The 20,770-nt window shown below is 36.5% G+C and overlaps 1 protein-coding gene across 3 annotated transcripts in view; it reads left to right on the top strand.

Annotated features, from left to right (window-relative positions):
* The window catches only part of DACH2 (dachshund family transcription factor 2), a 308,940-nt gene that overhangs the window by 215,484 nt on the left and 72,686 nt on the right, over positions 1 to 20,770 (top strand). For all 3 annotated transcript variants that reach the window (XM_074834791.1, XM_074834790.1, XM_074834789.1), the window contains exon 4: positions 20,608 to 20,763. In XM_074834791.1, coding sequence (XP_074690892.1) covers positions 20,608 to 20,763 — 156 coding nt within the window. The remainder of the gene's footprint in view (positions 1 to 20,607; positions 20,764 to 20,770) is intronic.

Here is a 20,770-nt window from a genome sequence, read left to right as displayed (position 1 = left end):
CTTTGTAACAGATGATACTGGAATAATAATATGAGAGATGCTACGCTGAGACCACTATCCTCCTAAATCTATATCATTTTTCATTTTATTGACAGGAAATGTGTTCCTGGAACAAAGAGATTGATTTTAAAGAGTAGAAAAAGAATATCTAGTAAAAACTCAAATGAAAACATTTTAGCATTACTTGAAATGTATCACAAGAGTACATTAACCTTTTAACTTTATTTTTAATTTTAGTAAACAGTCTTCTTATAATTGTTGCTTTGTCACTGATATGATCTTTGAATTAATGCACCAAAAGGTAGGGAACTTTAATTAATGACAGGGTGCATACAATTAAAATGCATATCATATTTCAGAAGGATTATTCAAAATAATTAATTTTGTCTGTTAAAACACTTTTACAGTCCTAAATGAAGTAATTAGGAGTGGGCACAGAACATGTGAGTGCAGGCTGAGCTCACACAGTCCCTTTAGAGTATTAGTCGTCTTCACTAGATCTTGATGTCATAAATCATTTTGGCCACTGTAGAGCCAAGGCTACATATTTCCTTGGCTTTAATTTTAACATTTGTTAGTAGCAGCAGATATTTGTGGTCAGTATCAACCTGCGGAAGGAAAGACAAGGTCTCATGTTTCTCTGCAAGGCACAGGAGCTGCCATAGCGCTGTAGGGAGCGATACTTATCAGAAATATGCCAAATTTAGGACTTTCAGTATAAATTTTTATTAAGACCAATACAGATGAGATACACTGCACTTTAAAAGGAAAATTATTGCAGTTTAGACATTTTAGTAGGCTTCTGTACTGCTGAAGGACATGGTGTGAAGAGTACTCTCCTGCCCTTTGGGAAGCAGAGCTGCTCTCTGAGGCCAGCGTAGGGTGAGAAGGGATCTCCAGGTGTCTCTGCCTCTCTGGTCTTGATACTTAGCGGAAAGGGGAAAGAAAAAGAAGAGCGTGGTCCAGATCTACCTTTCTGAAACACGTTTTGTATTTTATGTTAAACCACTACTGGATAAAAGCAAAATCAGTCCTGAGAGCAGGAAACATCAACTGGTGATCAGATGAACTCTGGCAATTAGGGATGCCAAAAATGCTAAAAGTACACTTAGCGATTTGCAGATTTTCCACAGTGCTACCAAAGAACAAGAATAGTGAAGTACCATATGTCAAATACATTTTTTTTTTCCTTTTGAGGTCCTTGTATGTACTCTGTTTCAACAAAATCTTATCTGCCTATCATTTTGCACAAAGTAACGTATTTGTTTGAACACTACGGTGTATTAGCATGCTTAATCAATGTGTTTTAATTTCCCATTTCAATAGTTAGGTATGTAAGGAATCCAGTACGTAAATAATTCCAGTATGTTAGGAAAAGCAGTATTAGTAATAGTTGCTTTTGTTAATACTAGGGAGTCAACTTCAATCTCACATTAATGATATTTTAACAATAAAAAGTATTTTAATATTTTAATTACATTATAAAGTCTGGAACATTCTGGTTAAGGCATATATAAGTTAGGATGAAAACTGGCATATTACCTTTGATGCAGGCCACATGCTGAGAGTCCCCCAAAGGATGTCATTGATAGTGATACAGCTGCCAACAGCAGGAGTCTCATGAATTACAATTTTAATCAGATTTTTAAAAAAAGTCCCCTAACGTACAGTTAATTTATGTTTGATGTAAGAAATATTTGTGGTGTGATCATTTGGAATATTTTCTCACTCAAAAGAGTAGCATTAATCCAAAAAAGCCCCTTTTAATAATGTGGGGTTTTAGTTAAGGATTCAGTACTAGATTTTTGCAGAGTGCCCTGAACTGACATTTTTGCAGCTGAGATTCGATAGCAGTTTTACTTGCAACAGTTGGCGCTGTTTAAATGTCTAGCTGATTTGTGAATTTGATGAGACAGAAGTCACAGTGGTCTCAAGTAATTCTGCCTTTACTTGCACCCACAAAGTAAGAGGCATCCCTTAGTTCTGGAGTAGGGACTATATGGGTAAACAGGACATACACAAATCAGAACCTTACTACTTTTTATAGAATACCTTGACTATCTTGAATAGTTATATTCAAGTTTTGTTTTCCTTTAATAAAGTTTTGATCCACAAGAAAATCGGGATTATGCATTTATTTCTGTGATTTTAAAAGTAAGCATCTGACAGTTTTGCATAATAGGTTATGCTTTCTGCTCCATATTCTGTTTAAAAAAAGCTGGAATCCAAAGCTGTGAGTGACATTTTGGTAGAATTTTAGCAAGTACAGTCATTACCAAATTAAAAATAGATACAGGTGGGTAGTCTGTGTTTTTAGCTCCTTTTAAGAAAACCAACCCCTAACTGTATACAAGAGCAGCAATTTATCAGATCATTCTAGTTACAATTATGAAAAACAAGCAATGTTGTTTCGGACCAAGAGTAAATGTACCTTTATCACCAGAGTGTGTTAGAAATCTTTAATTTCCATGCCTGCAACATCTTCTCCTCAAATGAAATTCTTACTCTTAATTTCTTAGAAGCGTAATTTAAATTAATAAGATCACTGAAGAATATTAAAACCTGGTCCATTTAGTCATGGAGAAGAAAATCTTGTTGGCACCATATAATTGAAGTTACTAATTTGTCCATAATCTAAAGGGAAAATGCATGGATTTTTAGTACATGTTTCAAATGCCATCTTAATGTGTTTATTATCTTGGAAACATAACCAATATTATTTTATCAGGTAAGTAACTAATAGGTATTTTAGGATGGCCAGTTCATGTGTTAGTTTTTGCAGATAGATGTTTCATGTTGGGAGGCACAGAAAGCATGCATCTCATGCTATTAGCATAGCAGTATCTTCTCAAACTGTGATGTTTTCTTGAAGAGAAGAGTAGGTAAGGCTTTACCTGAACCATTCTTGTTGCTGAAGAAGAGACCATAATGTAGATAATGATCCTCTGTTGTGGGTAAACACTCAGGGCTGTACCCTGCAACGTGCTGTATTATGTTGCAGGGAACAGATCTAGGTCAGGTAGTAGACGCAGTTTAGCGGTGGCAGGGTGAGTTCAGCCCGGGCCATTGCCCTGCAGTTTGGCACTGCCTCTGGGTCTGGTCTCTGGCAGTTTGTAGTGTTTGGGATGATAGGAAGACAGCACTTTCAGGCTTCTTTTCTTGTCTACACTCTCAGTGAAGCAAGAACTCTGCCAGCGTCATGTCTGACTGATAGTTGTCCAGCTTAATTTTAGAGATTTTATAGGCTTACTAATCATGACCAGTTTCCCTAATGTTTAACCAAAGTCTTCCTTATTACAGTCTTCCCTTGCTGTTTCTTGGTCTCTACGCTGTGGGTATGGAGAACTATTTACTCCCTTTTATCACTGAACATGTCTTTTATCTAGAGAAGACTATTAGTGAGTCTCCTATCTGTCTTCCCTACATTAAACTAACCTGCTCTTCTGAACATGCCTCATACTGATGATTCTCGAGGTCCCTGGTCAGTCCTCACTGCACTCCTCTGGCCTCTCTCCAGGTGATTCATATCCTGCCAGTTCCCAGCCCAGCCCAGCGCTTCGGTCAAGGCCGTGCCGGTGCTCAGTGCAGCAATGTAGACAGGATAGGGAGAAAGAATTTCCTCCGGTCGTATGTACAGCTATCTTGTATAAACGGGTGAAAGTCTTATTCTCCTGCCATTTCCTGGAAGGAGGATACTGCTGACCTGTGTTCATCTGCAGTTAACTATCACCGCTAGATTTTTTTTTTTTTGTTAATATTTTTTTCTTTTGCAGAAGAGCTATGCAGGCAGTCAAACACCATTCTGAATCTGGGAGGATGGTTATTCCAGCCTTTCACCTGTCCTGACCAAATTTTCACATTATATCACTTTTAAACGTTCACAGAGGTTTAGATAGATTCTAATAAAGATTCAGAGTTTTGGATAGATTGGTTAATTCTGCAGTGTATGCTTATGATATAGACTCTAACATGCTAACATCTGCCCTTTAATGTGAAGTGTTTCATTCAGTTGAGTTTGGCCATTTTATACTTTATTCTGTATTTACAGGTTGACTGGAGGTACATTCTGAAGGTAAATTAAAATTGATAGTTGAAACTGAAAATCAGCATTTCCTGTTTAGATCATGTGCATTTTTTAAGCTGTACAGAGCCATCTGCAATTAATGCTCTTTGTTGTATATCTTCTGTATTTACAGTATATTTGACAATAAAACCTTTTTTGACATTTAATCAGTAGCAGAGTTGTTCCACTCTCATTATATATTCATGAACTTTATCACCAAGACAAGACATAAATGTTGAGCTTGCCTTTAAGATTAGACATGCATTGATATTTGAAACCTAGAAAATTGGAAGGTTTTGTGTCTGTTCTGCATTTGTACAATATAAAAATGAGAATAGATTCTTCTTTTAGTAAGATGCTCAGGCTCCTCTGAAGACAGAGACAAGTGAAACTTTGGGACTAGGGGAACTTCCAGCATACCTATATGAGCTGTATATTCAGTTACTAATGTCATGGAACGTGAGAGGCTGTATTTTCCCCTTTATCTGCAAGGCATATAATGTTAGTCAAATTGTGATTTATTTTCTCATATTTAGGGTGGAAACTGGAAAGGTAGTAGGAAGACGTGTTGTGCAAGTTCCTGTGGTTCCTATGGATCTGTTTTCTGATTAACCATGTTTAAGAATTTGATGTAAAGGGGATTTTGACATGTCATCCTTGAGAAATACTCTTCCTCATTTGAAATGCCTGGGGTTTTTTTTCTTGATTTTGACAAAGTAGGTATTTTTTTAGAAGTTGAATCCAACTTTATTCCCTTCCTCTGTAAAATCCTAGATCCAGGGAGAAAAGTCTTTTAGAAAACACTAGAATAGCTAGCATGGGTAAGATTTTAATTTCGTTTTTTATAAATACCAAATGTATCTGGGTATATACTGTATGTTAAATAACATTTCTGTGTTAGTGAGAGATTGAACTTTAATAGAAAAACATTATCTAACCAGAAGGGCATTTGCATGAAACTTGTAGGTATCTTATATTTAGGAGGATAATCTCTAATGAGCCTCTCTGAATTTAAACTCAGTGATTCTGTCTGTAGAAGAAATATTTGCATTGTCCTATTGCTAGCGATTGATACTCATTTTCTATGCAACTAACGAACAGCTCTTCTTTCTTTGAAACTGCCTTGAATAATTACAGCCCAAACCCTGCCCCTGTACTATGTAAATGGAAAATCCAAGTCATCAGATAGCAGTGAATCTTCAGTTTGGATTAAAAAAAAGTATTTTATTTATTAGATGCAGTTATGGCACTGAAATAAATGGTTGGTGCAGTTATACAACACCTCACCTTCAAAATTTAATCATCTACAAATGCCATTTATTTTTCATAAGCTCCTTCCCTTTTAATATGATTCATTAGATACCCTTCTCTTTTTTTCCCCTGCTGTTTCTTCATCTATTTTGAATGTAGACTGCAGACATTTATTTCCCCTCTGTCTTAACTTATGGTGTGGTTGATGTAAAAATATTTTAAAATAATGTTCATATTATTTAAATAATTTCAAATTTTAAAGTTTGAAATTGCAGATCTATTCTGCTGTAACCTACTTCTTATAGATTTGTCCTGGAATTTTCATTGAGGCTGATTTCTTTACTTTTCAAGAAAATTTGTGTGTTTAGTATCCTCCCATTTACACCACATGTAATTTAGAAAATTCCCCTGCATAGATTTCCTCAAGCATGCAGCAGAAGTTCTTGCAACTGGTAGAAAGCTGAACATTCCCACTCCCCAGCAGGGGAGGGGCACTGATGGAAAAAGATACCTCGGCAGAAAGTGTGTGTTGCTTTACTCCCCTGTGGTTGGTTGTAGCTGTCGAATGGCTCAGAGTCCCGGCAGTGTGGGATTAAGGCAATTTCCCTTCCTCCTGCTGCGGAGCGTATCTTTTGCACAGTCATCAAGAGCTGAGGCTCTGTAGTTTTACATGGCTCTTTCTGATTCAGCGTGTGAATTGGTAAAGAGGGAACCTATGCAGATCAAGATGAATGATTTTTTTAAGGGTTACTGATATCCAATGCACTATCTTTGCAGATGCTAGTATTTCCTCTCCTCTGTATGTCTGCAGTTGAATGTGGTCTGAACTCAGGGATTGAATTTGAAATTGGAAGTATTTGTGTGGCAGCACGTGAGGTATGTGACAAAAGCACGGCCTAGGTAGACAATTGCCTCCCAGCTCCGCCATTTTTAGTTATCTTAATTGTATACACGCAATAACTTCTAATTCAATTAAGACTAGCAATATTCCACATTAGCCTGTCTGTTAAAATCCATGCAGTATACTATAAAAAAGTCATTAGTTTGGTAATATCAATTTAACAAGTTTTAGCTCATTAACCTTGACACCAGCAGTGCTGGAGAGAGGAACCTTTTGATACCGTTTTTCTCAGCATATACCAGGGAGCTCTGAAAAGCTGTTGAAATCCGTGGCTGTTATCCTCAACCATCAGTTACAGCTGGGTGTTAGCTCTTCTATGCACATACCCCATAGTAAGCCACAAATTACATCTTTTCAAGTCAACTTTATAGATTGGGGTAATGTTTATTCAGAAAAAACATTTTTTCCATAGGAACTTTCAGCGGGTTTTAGATGGTCCTTTAACAGCACTGCCAGCTATTTCCCATGTTCCATTTTTCAGATATATACCATTCCAACATCACTCTTAAAAAGCTTACCTGAAGTGCGGCAGATGAATGTTTGTGATAACATTTTAGTAAGCTGAGTAAGGTGCTAATTGTAGAAATACTACTTCAGTCACTTCTTTTTGCTATCCAGGTTTGCTTTTGAGAAATCAGTTACCTTTGTAATAATGTTGTTGTTTTAGCTTTAGAAATCTGATATAATACTGCTGTAGGTACCATTATAAAATAGGAAAATGAGCAATCCTTTAAAACTAGGGTACAAATAAATAAAAAAACTCTACCAGTCAAAAAGCTGTTGTTTATTGTACACTTACTTTTATACTCAAATTGGATGTGTCTGAGTTTCAGAATTGAGAAGAGGTAGAGCAGAACTCATGTTTAGTCTCGTAATACAGCTGTAATCACAGGGGCATTTGAAAAACAGCAAGAAGGGATTCTATAAAAACAAAATGTATTTTCTTGGGAATGGCTTCACTTAATCCCTTGCAGTCATCATGTCTCTGTCACATTTTATGATTTGGGGATGGGATTTTGGTATAAAGAGAATTAGCATCCACCTCTGAGCAAGGGCTATATGAAATGGAGGAGAAAGAAGAGACTTGTACAGATGTTTTAATGTGGAAGTGGGAGAACAAAGCAAGATGAACATGGAAAACAGTATTTCATTTTCAGCTCTCTTTGTCCTATTCCTGTCAGTGTAAAATTTTTCGTGTGTTTATTTCTGTTTTATCGCCTTCCTTTCCTTTGTTTTCTAGCTTGCTCAGTCAGAAACTGCCTTTTACTACCTTTTAGGCTATGGAAGTATTCTTGAAATTGCCATCCTTTCTGTGTTCAGTAACCTATTGAAGTCAGGGAACAGTTTTGATCCTTTTTCTCCTTTTGCCTGTGCTTAAGTGGGTCACTGTCCAGATTTGGGTCTCCCCATTGCGTGTGGTTTCTGCCCTTTCTGAAAGTCCCCCCTGAGCTTTGCCCCCCCGGCCTGGCCAGAGCACGTGGCCCTCAGCCAGCCGTTGGTCTTCCTGCAGCAGCTCGTGCCAGTGCTGGGGGCGAAGGACAAGGGGCACACTGAGGTGTAAAGAGATCGGGCAAGTCTTGCAACAGTTTTCTCAAATGCAGAATAAAAGGCAAGAGCTGGATTGGGCATGGTTGACTACAGCAATGCTGACACACGTCAGGAGCACCCACAGAGCCGTGTATTTTGGCTTTGTTTGAGAGCACTCAAGTCTCTGTGATCCCAGGAGATGAAGGCTGGCAGCATGAGTGTCGGTAAGTGTGTACAGCTGTGGTGCAGGTGTGAGAAGGCAGGACAGAGCTGGAGGGAGCCACTGCCGCTCTCCAGCCAGGTCATGGGCATTTCTTCCCACCAGAAAGCCAAAGCTCTGCTCCGTGTGACTTAGTGTGTACACAGTCAATCACAAGATTAAAAATCAACTCGGAATACTTTAATAAAGTGTCAAGCCAGAAGATGGGCAGCAAATAATTTTGCTCATTTACACTGTTAATGAGAAGAGGGTTTCAGTAAAAGACCAAAGGTGTAATATATGCAGTTTGAATATTGCAGACTAATAAAAGAATCACTATTCTGAACTATATGTTAAAAACTGATTGTATAAAGGAACAGTTACCTCAGCCAAATTTTCAGCTTCAGTAAGAAAAAACAAGGTAGATTTAACCTTAAATATAAACTATTCTTTTTTTTTTTTTTTCCCTCTCCTGGTATGTTTGCCTCATAAAAAGTGAACTATTTTTTATCTTCTATAGAAATCTAATCCAAAATGAAAAAGTACATTAGATAAAGCTAAAATTACATTACAAAAGTACATTAGATAAAGCTAAAATTACATCACGAAAGTGCATTAGATAAAGCTGAAATTTTGGTTGACCTGTAGGTGGCAGGGAGGAGGGCAGTGTTGAGATTGAGAAAAGTTTTGCATATGCAAAAAATCAGGAGGAGATGTACTTTGCAGAAGTTCTGTGAGTTTGAAAAGGGATCATTTCAAAAGTTTTCAGCTTTGACAATATACCAAAGAACTGTCCTCTACAATACAAAGCAATTACATTGAAAATTCACATTACAACGTAAATCTATTAAATTGTTGCTCTTTTAAGATATTTAACATTTTTCTTCCAAAATTTGCTAAAATTCCTTCTGTGCATAGGAGCTAGGCTTTGTTTTTTAACTGAGGAGCGTTTTTCAAGTAATCTGTATTTTTTTTTAAATAACTGAAGAAAACATGGATGCAGGAAACTGCAATTTTATGAAGTCTTTCATCTAAGACCTAATTCAGATAGAATCACCTATATATGAAGCAGAAAATTCACATGTGGTGTGTAGTTAGACAAACGTGTGTAAGCCAAAGCTGCCTCTGTAAATATTGGTTTTCTTTCTAAAAGGGATCTTACATTATTTGACATTTATGAAAAACTATGTTAGAATCTTTTGTGAAACATACAGTGGCATTTCTTCTGGCAAATAGATTTTTTTATCTTTATGTTAAACTGTATATATGTGCACAGTTTTATATGTGTATGTATGAACGTATCTCAACATATTTGAAAGAAGAACTACAAATCAGGCTGCAGATTTGTGTCTTTTAATTTGGAGGTTTGTAGTCTGACCATGTTCACTTTGGATTTAAATACCTTTCAAGGTATTCAAGCTTGATTACTTGGCCTCACTTGAATAATATAGCTTAGAAATAAAGCTCATATCTGGGGAGCTGTCTTATTATGACTAAAAATCTATTACTTCTGAGACCTTTTGTAGAGTAAAATGTGTATTGTAGACATTTCACTTAAGGTTTTTCGACCAGTGTTTTTAAAAGCTAGTGCAACTGAAAAAATGGAGGTCCAGCTGCATAATGTGGAGCTAGACTTTAAATAATCCATATTTCAGGGGGATCATGCTCTGGGGTTGTTGTTTTGACCAATTACATGGATAGAGTATATTTACAGAATGAGACGCCAGGTACGAGAATCAGAGCTGTGGAACAGTCTAGGCTCTCTGTGGCACTGAGGGAGGCAGAAGCCTTCATCCTTTTGGTCAAAGCCACAAAACCAGCACCAGTGCTATATATCACTGCCAGATCAAGAGCTGTGTTTTGAAATCACAGATACTGTGCCATAGGTGCGCTGATACAAAGTGCATTGCTCTTTAAAAATCTCTACTACTCTTTGGGTTTTTTTTAAACTGAAAACTGCCTAGAATCTCAGAATTGAAAATCATATCTTCAAGCTTCCCAAACTAAAGAGCTTTGGGAAGAGTGTATTTGTCATTATGTTTAATTTGCACATACCTCACCAAAGAAAAGGCCAGGGGAGCTAGGCCGAGAACACAGCTGTACAGGCAGCTCAACTAATTGCCTCTCCATCCTCAACCTCATTTATCTTCATTTCTTCCCAATTATACCAAATTATCAATAGTCTCTGTTGCATCAGAGTCTTAATCCCCTTTATTCAGGCAGCATTAGATAGTGGCAGATGAATTCTTGGAGGGAGTCAGGGTAAACAGCCATGAAATGCCACCTCTGGCAGATGGCATTGCTCACAAGAAATGTGACAAAACATTTGGAATTTGTTACTAGGCATTGGTATGAGAAGGCAAGCTGTCAATATTTTTTTAAATGATAATCAAGGTGGTGCATACTTATACCACAAGCAGAAATGAATCCTGTCCAAAACCTCAAGCTTAGTTAAGTTCAGCTTGGCACTGTGCTGTTGTATTTTGTTGCTGAAGCCTTTCACTTTTTCTTCTTAAGAAATATTTTCACTTTATCCGGTATTAATATCAAAATTTTAATAATGTTCATTCTGATGATAGTTGTTATTTATGGTTTTGTATACCTCAGAAAGAAATACTCATTTGAAGACATAGAATATCCTTTACACAATAACAAATTTAGGATGCATTTTCTTGAATAGTTTCTTTAGCATTATTTGTCTTTTTAAGGGGTTTGATCCTGCTCCTTAGAGAAACTAATGCAAAGCTTCCACTGATAATTCATTTAGGAGATTTTGCACTAGAGATTAGATGAGAGCACCTAATGGCTAGGTTTGCTGAATGAGAAAGATGTTCTGAAAATCAAAGATTGATTGAACATGTGAGGTGTCCAAGTGTTGTGGTAGGTATATATTCAGCTATTACTATGAGCAAAAATGAAAACTGTTTTTAAAGGAAGTACCAAGTTGGCTGCTAATATAGTTCAAGATTTTTTGCATGTTATTTTTAGACTGACATTAAATGAAACACAGTAGATTTCACTGCTGACCTTTTATGTGAATTAGGTTTACTCACAGGCCCTCCTGGTTTTTGGCAGCATTCTAAATTTTTTGGAAGTCGGTAATAACTTAGTGCAAGGAATCAAATACCAGAAATAAAAAATAGTGCATCTTTAGACTTAGTATATACGTTGCCAATGTTCCTCATACTGACACAACTTGTTGGAACTGTGCAAGTGCAGGTGTCTGGACTTACTGGTCCTTCATGGAAACTGAGGCTTATGACGGTAAATCTTGTTGGAGAGCTTCTGCAGTCGTTCCGCTTCTATATAAAAGGATGTTAGGCATCCCTTTTGCAACCTCTTGCTCCCTAGTAAAATCTCCAGTGTCACTGAGTTCTGTGTAGATGCTTCAAGTTGGCAGAGGTTTGGAAGATTGTCCAAATGCATATGTATGACGTGCCACAGACTGTATTTAGTTCTTGCAAGCCACACTTTATATTACACAGACTTCTTTTAGTACTGAGAATTTTTTAAAATATTATAAATATATAATTCACTTATGTTACTACAGATTAACTCAGAAGATGACAATATGTAACTTGAACTGTTCATAGTAATTATTTCAGAGAAATAGTAAATGATAAATTGTTGAAACATGAATGATCTGATTTTGCACCATAATGTTACCTGTCTGGTGGACGTTCTCAAAGCCTCTCAAAATCAAACTAAACTATCTGGCTAGTTACAATAAAATTCAGAGTACATGTATCTCAGTGGTTGTTTCAGTAAGTTGTTAAATATGGGAAAATATTAAGTAATTAAAAAAAACCCAAAACCAAATCAAAAACCAGTTGGTTTGTGGTGAGTGAAGGTTTCAATGATTGTCATCACTGGAATATGAATCCTAGTCCCTTGCTTGCTGGCTGCAGTTGTTGAGTTTAGAAGGATGTATGTTTTATCCTTTCTGGCAGCCAGCCCTACAACTGTGTTCAAGATCTGAAAGTTAAGCTGTTTTATTTCTGGCTTGTGCATCATCAACAGTAATAAAAACATGACAGACCAAAATTTTGACCTTATTTCTATTTGTGAAATGCGCGTGTTTCTGAAGACAGACTTCGGTCCTGCAGTAGAAAACAGTTATTTTTTTTTGTTGATGGTGTTAAACCAGAAGAGATACCATGTTCTAGTACAGTATTTTTATCTTTGTATAGAAAAATAAATAGCGATAAAGTCACACACTTATTACTAAAAATGTTAGCAATAACCATTCAGAGGCAGAAGGGAGCAGATCAGTTGTGCAAGAATGAACCATAATCCTGTGGTTGCCTTTCAAAATAGTATTGAACATTTAAAGCTTGTCCTCTCTTTTGAGTTCACCAACATCCTGTCTGTTGAAATAATGATCTGTGCAGATTTTTGTAAGCCCTCTTTTGCCAAAAGCACATTCTGTAAGCTGTCAGGAGTAGGGGTGTCCCTGACCCAACTTTCCAATAAGAATGCAAACATATATTGTCTGCCCACTAGCTCAAACTTGCTGGGGTTCATACAGCAGTGCCTTGAGTGACAAAGAATAGAGGTCACTTACTATCTTTCAGGGAAAGAGATTGCATATGCTTTTGACATTGACATAGGTCCAAAAGAAGGTTTAGGTTTTAACTCTAAATTCCCTAGTTCCAAGAATAATACTACACATTGTATAGAAGAAACTGAATAGGGATTTATTACTTATTATTTCACCCCCTACAAGAACTAGAAGACATCAGAGGAAGGCTGCAAATGCTAAGTTAACCCCCCAAAACACACCTGCAAATAACATGAGGTAGCTTTTCATACAGTGCATAGGCAAGCTGTGGAACTCCTTGCTACAGGATATTGTAGATACAAAAAGTTGAAAACCATTTAATTTAATGGAAGTAACATCTATTAAAGGTTATTAAAATCAAGAAAATTCCTAATACATAAATTGTTGGAGAGTATTCTGGGAAAATGTCACTATAGGTTTTCTCTGTACTTAAACTCTTGAGTAAGTACTGCTTTTGGCTCTTGCTGGAGACAAGGTATTAGGCTGGAGGGACTGTAGCTGTTCATATGCAGTCATTCTGGGAGCCGTTATTTCCTTAGTTATATTGCACACACACAGACATACACACACACCCCATATCATGACTAATTTCCTTTTTTCGAAGCTATAAATATCTGAGTATTGATATGAAGATTACAAGCTTTTCCCCACCCCCCTACCCCCTTCATTATCACATAGTTAACTATCAGGTAACAAAGAAGAAAGACTTCATTTATTAATTATCAGAGCTTTTCTCCACTGTTTCACATTCCTTCCTAGCCAAGCAGCAACTTGTTTTGATTAATATTTATGCATGACTAAAGCAGCATGAGAAGAGAGGAGAAGGGGTACAGATAGCTACCTTTGAGAAGTGCTTTTCGATATTAGTGTATTTTTATGAAAATTATTATAATAGTTTGTATAGTAGATATTATAATAGTTTGTAACTTTCTGTAAATACAATGTTTCATCTTGCTAAATCTAACCTTAATGGTGTGAGTTGAATCAGCTGACCCATTGGGTTATGTTTGGTATTTTGAGTTTAAATGAAGATACTGCCACTTTGAGCAGTTTGTGTTTTTATCAGATTAGTCCCTTACATCATACTGCACTGTCTTGCCTTTTCCTGCATCTCTCTATTTGTGTTGAAACATTTTTCCCATTTTTTAACACTAGTTACCTGAGGAAAATGCCATCCATATTTTTGCAATTGCCTACCAAAGGCTGTTTTGCTGAAAAGTGTTCATTGCTACAGCAGTAGTTCTTCTACGCTGATCTTAGGAAGTAGGAGAAAACACCCTGCTGTATTTTAGTAGCTATCAGCATTTGTGTGTATGTAATCTGAAGGGATGAATGACCCAGTCTGTTAGAGAGAGAACAGGTTTATGCTGTTACAAGTGTTTGACGCTGACCACCTGATTTTAATTGTGAGATCTTGTTTTGCCTGGAAATGCTATTGTAGGACAGTCTTACTTTCCAAGGTAACTGACAATAAGACTACTTTTCTGGTATTGTGCTTTAGCACTATAATCATCAATCATAATTTGGGATCTTTAAAACACATTGCATTTACCATTCTTTCCTTTTCTCTGTTCATTTTAAAGGGAAGGAATTGATGGTTTGGGAGGGATGGCTAGGTTCCTAAATAAATATTACATCTCTGCTTTTATCTTCTAAAAAAAGTGTCTTCCGGGAATTAATTGTTCTTAATTAAATTGGCATCAAATATTCTGACATATTCCCAGTTATCTTCAGTATCCTGTTGCTGTGAAATAAACTTTGATTTTGCTGTCATTAAGACTTTTCAAAAAGTTTAGAAATTATATTCAGATTTCATATGCCTTCTTATTGTATAATTATCAACAGATTACTCCACCTAAGTTGTGACAGACATATTTTTTAAGTATGACTGACTGATGGACAGATTGGGAATTGCTGAATTAATGGGCACATTTCAAAGCTTTGGCAGGGCTAAGCAGTAATTACATCTGCTGAACCACTTGATAAGTTTTTGGAAGTAGCCCAGTAAAGCCATCACTGGATTTCTTGAGTTTTAATATCTTACTCTACACACTTTCATGGCTTTCTTGCAGGGCACAATCCAGAAGTTGATATAGGCGGATACACACAGCTAAACAAATCAATGCATTAAACCTTTAAATGCATTGCAAATCTTCCATTTAGATTTTCAGATGTGTGTCATGCTTTTGGGGGCTGATTAAAAAACCTCATTCCCATTTTAAAGAAAGTTTATTTGGGGGTAATAAGGGACCACAGAAAGTGTCCATGCTTATGTGGCCTCCGTAAATAACATCATTTACTGCCAATACGAGGGACAGAATTTGGCGTTAAATGGGTCCTAATCCTGACCCAGAACAGTTTTATGTTTTTCTGACAGGAAAGTGACAGTGTACCAAGAATATAACCTGGATGGTATCTTCCTATCCTTACTGTAGTGAGATTCTCAGTCTATCAAATATGACAAAAATTGTTTTCTACCTACTCTTCTCTTCCTGGGACATTCAGATGCTGATACCGTGAAAAGACTTGACAGGAAATTGTAGGCTGAAGTGTTTTCAGCAGAGGACATTCTGTGTAGGCCAAAAAAACGACCGTTTTTCCCAGTATCGAGGCGAGATTAGGATAAAGTAAACAGTCTGGGACACCTGAAAATGCTGGAGCTAGGAATGCTGGCAAATAGGCCCATGTTGTTTTAGGAATACTGGGGTTCTAGATAAGCCCAAAAATTTCAAAGGCCCTGTGTGTGTGCTGGACACTTACAAAAGAAGTTAGAGGTGATAAATACTTTGAAATTATCAATGCTGAAATAGCAATGCACTGAATACCTTTTTATTTGCAGCTGATCTTATGCTTAATATGCCCAACAGCATGAAGAATGTGTTTAAAAATAATTTTAAAATAAAATTGGACAGTGAAGATGGTATTGCTTTTAACAATTTGAGTTCAATTTTTCAGAAATGTATCACAACAAAAAATAGAACGACAGGCATAGATTGAAACAGTGTGGTTGTTCAATTCAAAGGTACCTCTGACAGAGTGGATTTCATTTAGCTAGACCAGACAGTGTTAAGGCTGATAAAATGAATTTGAAACCAAATGAAAAGAAACTGTCACAAAATTGAAGTTTGATTACTTTCTGGAGATCTTTCAATACCTAAAAACAAGACACTAATTTAATCGTCACAAATACATTTTCACCCAAAAAGTTTTTTGGATTTTGTTTTGGAGAACAGAAATGCACAGAGAGGTTTATTGTTAGAAAACGTGTAGCTTTAAGAGTTACTGTATAAAATCACTAAAATCAAAGAAGGGTGAGTAGCAGCATTTTCAGAAGAATGAAGCTGAGCTTATTCCTTGCATTTCCTTCAACTGAACAAAGTGAAACTTAAACAGAGGCATTTTGCTTGCAGACAGGTACATGATTGTAAATAACCTTGCAGTGGCTTTGTGAGTACAGCGTGTGTCATCAACAGCACATGTGTGTATTCCTTAGGCTGATTTGCCCTGTTTGGTTGCATTACCTGTGATTTAACTCCCTGTGCATCTGAACTCATCCGAATTCGCTGTTCATAGGGACTTGGGAACAGAGAGATACAGAATTTGGCCACTGGGCTGTAAAATGGCATTAAGGGAATGCCTACCTCTCACCGCATTCTAATTTAGAAATGAATGGACTGGGGTTTGTTACATTAGTTTTGCGTTTGCTTAGTTGAACATGCACTGATAAAGAAGTTCTCTCAAATAACCTGTTAAGACTGGTAAATACCAGATCTTAATTATTAAATATATCATAAATAACTCTTTCTCTTACCAAATCCATGTAGTGTCTCTCTTTATTTGTGCCCTTTGAAACATGCACTACATTTCTGTGTGGGTGACTCTGTACAGTGCAGACAATCAGGCCTTTTTTTTCATCCATAATGTGCATTTAGCTGCAAATCTGAAAGCAGAACTGTACACCACACTGCTGTGTGGCCTGAACTGGATGGTTCAAACAGGTCAGACCTTTTTTTAAGCTGCTTCTGCTGGGCAGCCAGTGCATTCTGCAGTCTTTTTGGATGGCTGACCAGCTGGTATCTCTGCCTTTTTCTTCCCGCTCTGGTGTGGCTACGTTAAGGAGACAGCAGTCTCAGTGCTTGCTTCTGACAAGCGTCAGGAGCTCTGGAAGATGGAGGTTCTTGTCTCTCTTGCCCTTTTTTAATGCTGAGTACAATCTGTTCTGGGACAAGATCGACTAGAATGCAAACAAGATAAGGAAAAATTACCTTTTTGTCCTTTATTTTTATCTGTTGGAGAGAAGGTCATATGGGTAGTGGGTAATAGTGTTAAATGTAAAGCTTTTTGTAAAGTATATAAATGATGTATTGGCATTTTGACAAATCAACAGACTTCTGAGTGCTCTAATAATATTCCTATGACACTTATGAATCAAGTTAGTAATACTTTAACATGAAATATTCTTTCTCATTTAAAATAAATAAAAAGCTATGTTTCCCTTCATATACAAGAGTTTAAAGTAAGTTCCATTGCTGTTTTCTGTCGTTTCATTTTCTGTAGTGATGTATATTTGCTTTTTTCATATATTTTTTCCCCTTTTGTTTCATATATATCTAAAAGAAATTGCTTGAAGTCCACCTCTCTATATACAGTATGGATCATTGTTTAATTTTAGACTCCTTCTATATTAAAAAGTGAGAGCCTTCATTAGCATAGTGTGGACAAAGAAATTATTTTTTCCTAATACAGATTTCTTCAAAGACCAAACCTTTTGAATATAATGAGAGAAAAAAATTTCAGCTCCTGTAAATTTATTTCTTTGCATGATTCATATCAGAAAGTTTCAATTTTAGTTTCACCTATAAGGTCATCATACCAAAGACAGGATTTAGAATCAAAACATGACATCTTTGCCATATTGATGGCACCTATTTGGACAAAAAATTACAATGAACAGAAATCTGAAAAATTGTAGCAAAACCTAAACTTGAAGTATCAAGGAGGGTTTACTTTTTCTAGATGCATTCACTTCTAATTGTTACAGTAACAAAGAATTTGAAAATATGCATTGATACATATATGTCAAATATGTATTTGATGATATAATATGCTGACAGCAGTGTTACTAAATAAGAAAATGTGTATGCTCCAAAATGAATACTTTTTTAAAAAAAATTGCATGATAGTAAAAGTACTGAGTATATTACCACAGGTTTACATTTCATGTGTTTGGTTTATAATGTGAATCTAGTTCTGGCTTACTATTAATTCATATGTAAATTTTTCTTACTGTGTGGGAATAGATACTGCAGGGAAGGATGCAAGCTTTCTTTTAAAACTATTATTTTTTAGCTGTGCAAAGGGACTGTGGGTGGGATGAACTGAAAGTGTTTGTGGTGTAGAGCACAGGAGTAGGACCCGTGAGACCTGATTCTGTTCCAGTTTCACCATTAGTCTACCAAGTAACGTGGAGGAAGTTGCTTCATAAGCCTACACCTCAATTTTCCCACTTGTAAGTTGGAGATAATTGTACTGCCCTTATAAAACACATCACAATCAAACAGTTCTAGGTAAGAAGAAGTTCTAATTATCATTTTCTTTTTAGGAGACTTCCTACCACATAGTATATGCAGCCCAGATTAAATGATGAAGCTGTTATCTATGTGGTATACTGCAGACTACAGGATACATTTCATTTAACATGCACTTTTATTATACATCATACACTCAGCAGTATTTTTTTTCCTTTCTGTAAGGAGAAGTGATAGGGAACATAAGAATACAGGAATGGTCTGTAGAGATAAGTGTATCACAATTTATTCCTGTGTTGCTGGCACTGAATACTGGAGCAGATTTACAAGTGGAATTTGCAGGGAAAAAAGTTATTATTGTCCCCATCTGCAAGGAAAACTGGTCCAGTGATTTGGACTGTACGACATAATTTAAATTCAGTTTCCTCTTCCATTACAGGTTTCCTGATTTCCTTAAGCAAGTCACTTTTCTGTGCAGTGCAATTCTCCATCTGTAAACCAGGAATAATTGTACTTTCTATGGAACGTACAACAGTTGTAAAGCTGGGCACAGAAAGCTGGTAGGGCACTCTGATACTACAGCTTCAGGGCCACAGAAGTATGGTGGGTAGATGCATGAGGCTTTGGAAAGACAAGAACTTCCAGAAACAAGTAAATGAGCTGAGAGTTTAGACCATCTGGGCCTGGGGTTCGAAGTATTGGAGAAAAACAAATGGGGCGAGGTAGACTTTTAGATGAAGAATGAAGTTTTTTCTTTTCATTCAAAAATCTCTGACAAACTGTCTTGTGCAGTTTTCACAGCCACTGCCCTGGTACATGAAATTACATGTATAAAATCTATTTCTAAGCAAAAAAAATCATTATAAGGTACATCTCTTGTTTTTTGAGGAAGAATAAAGTCTAAATGTTAAACTTAAATTTACTGAAAAAGCGTATGGAGAAAAATAAAACTCAGTTGGTAAATTCAAATGCTAAGTATTCCCTCAGAAAATCTTTTTAAAATTACACATTTAACTTGAGAAATACTTTACCAAATAATACCACCTCTGTTTCACAATAGTCAGAATGAACTAAGTATCAGTCAAATGTTATTTGAAAGAGCTGATATACAGTATATTAAACAGCAAAGATGCTGACACAGCTTTAACTGTAGTAGTTCTTCTAATTACTGCCCTATGCCATGTTATATTATATCACGTGGCATAATTTAGTGTATCTTTCTTTGTCAATGTATTACTCATCATTTTACAAATTACAAATGTTTTATAGGAGGGTAATTCATACTTGGACATAGTGCTAAAATGATGGAGTGATTTCCTTTTTTCTCAATCATTGATCTTTCAAACTTTTTCATTTAGTGGTATTAATCATGTTTATTAGCTGAGTGTTGTCATAAAGAATGGAATTTTTCTGTTACTTTCATATTCAATTAAAATGGTTTTTTGCTTGCTGCCTTTATCTGCTGCATCACAGTAATCTGTTTACTTATTCTAATTGAAATTCTTGTTCATAAATTTAAAACAAAGTCAATACTGCAGTTAGACATTTTCATAACAATCTATAGTCTAATTGAAAATATGGGGCATACCTGAGAAGGGCATGTACTTAAAATACCTTTTTACTCTAGAAAAGTTCAATCTAACTTTTTTAAGGTGGTTTGGTTTTGGGACCGGATGTATTGTAGAATTCACTAACACGGTCTTCTTAATGGCTCTTTAAAAGGAACTTGTTGTTATTCACATGTGTAAGTGTAATATAGAAGAAAACTACAATCTGTAAAATTGCTGCAGAACACCCTCTCCTCAGAAGACCAAACAGATATTCTAGACCAAACCCAGGAGTACTCAGTTTGCTGTACTGTGGTTTTGTTGTAGACAGTAGTTACTGTACATAATAAGTATCTGGACTCTTTAAACTGAAATTCCTCAATACTGATGATTTCCAAGCCCAACCTAAAGCCTGGCTTGTTTAACCTAGCAAAGTGGTTTCACTTGGGACATCCCCAGGATCAAATCCAGCAGTGGAGGGAAAGCTGTTTAAGCTCAAAGATAACGTAGCAGCAAGTTAAATTGTTGTAACCTGTTCAGGGATGAATTTAAGCTGGAATGCTAGTGAGCATTGGAGGGAGTGAGTAGTGGAGCAACTCTCCAGAAGATTAAGAGCAGCAAGAGACCTGATGAGTCCGAGTGTAGACACTGACTAGTCTCTGGCAGGGACTGGGTGGCCAAGTTCCCTGTGATAGCAGGAGATTGTGATTCAGTGTCTCAGACGTTCCCTTTTTGCCTGCCTTACTTGTGACTGATGTTTACTTGGACGATTTTATCCCTAAATATTTAGCTTTTCCAGTTTCCAGAAACTACTGTTATGAAGGTAGGTGATGCTGAAAGTTTCTAATAATATTTTTTGCCTGCTGCATATTTATTAATTTATTTTTAAAAAATTCAGGTGTTGGTTTTGGATGCTGTGGTTGTGTTAGGTGCTTAGCTATGAAGAGTATTAGCTCATTGCTAACCGAGCAAAATGTCTTTTGAAGAAAAGTATATGCTATCTGTGCTTTGTTTGTACCCTGTTTTGCAGGTGGGAGTGAATCCTCCTGGGATAAAGACAAGCTTCAGTCTCCCATTACAACAGGATCACAGCACAGCATTGGTCATCCCACACTGTCAGGGCAGTCAAGCCTTGGAAGTGCGCACCCACTCAGTCCTCTCCAGCAGAATCACCTGCTCACCAACAGTACGTA

Source organism: Strix aluco, chromosome 10 (genome assembly GCF_031877795.1).
Source record: "Strix aluco isolate bStrAlu1 chromosome 10, bStrAlu1.hap1, whole genome shotgun sequence".
Classification (NCBI taxonomy): Eukaryota; Metazoa; Chordata; class Aves; order Strigiformes; family Strigidae; genus Strix; species Strix aluco.
This window is presented reverse-complemented; position numbering and strand designations above follow the sequence as displayed.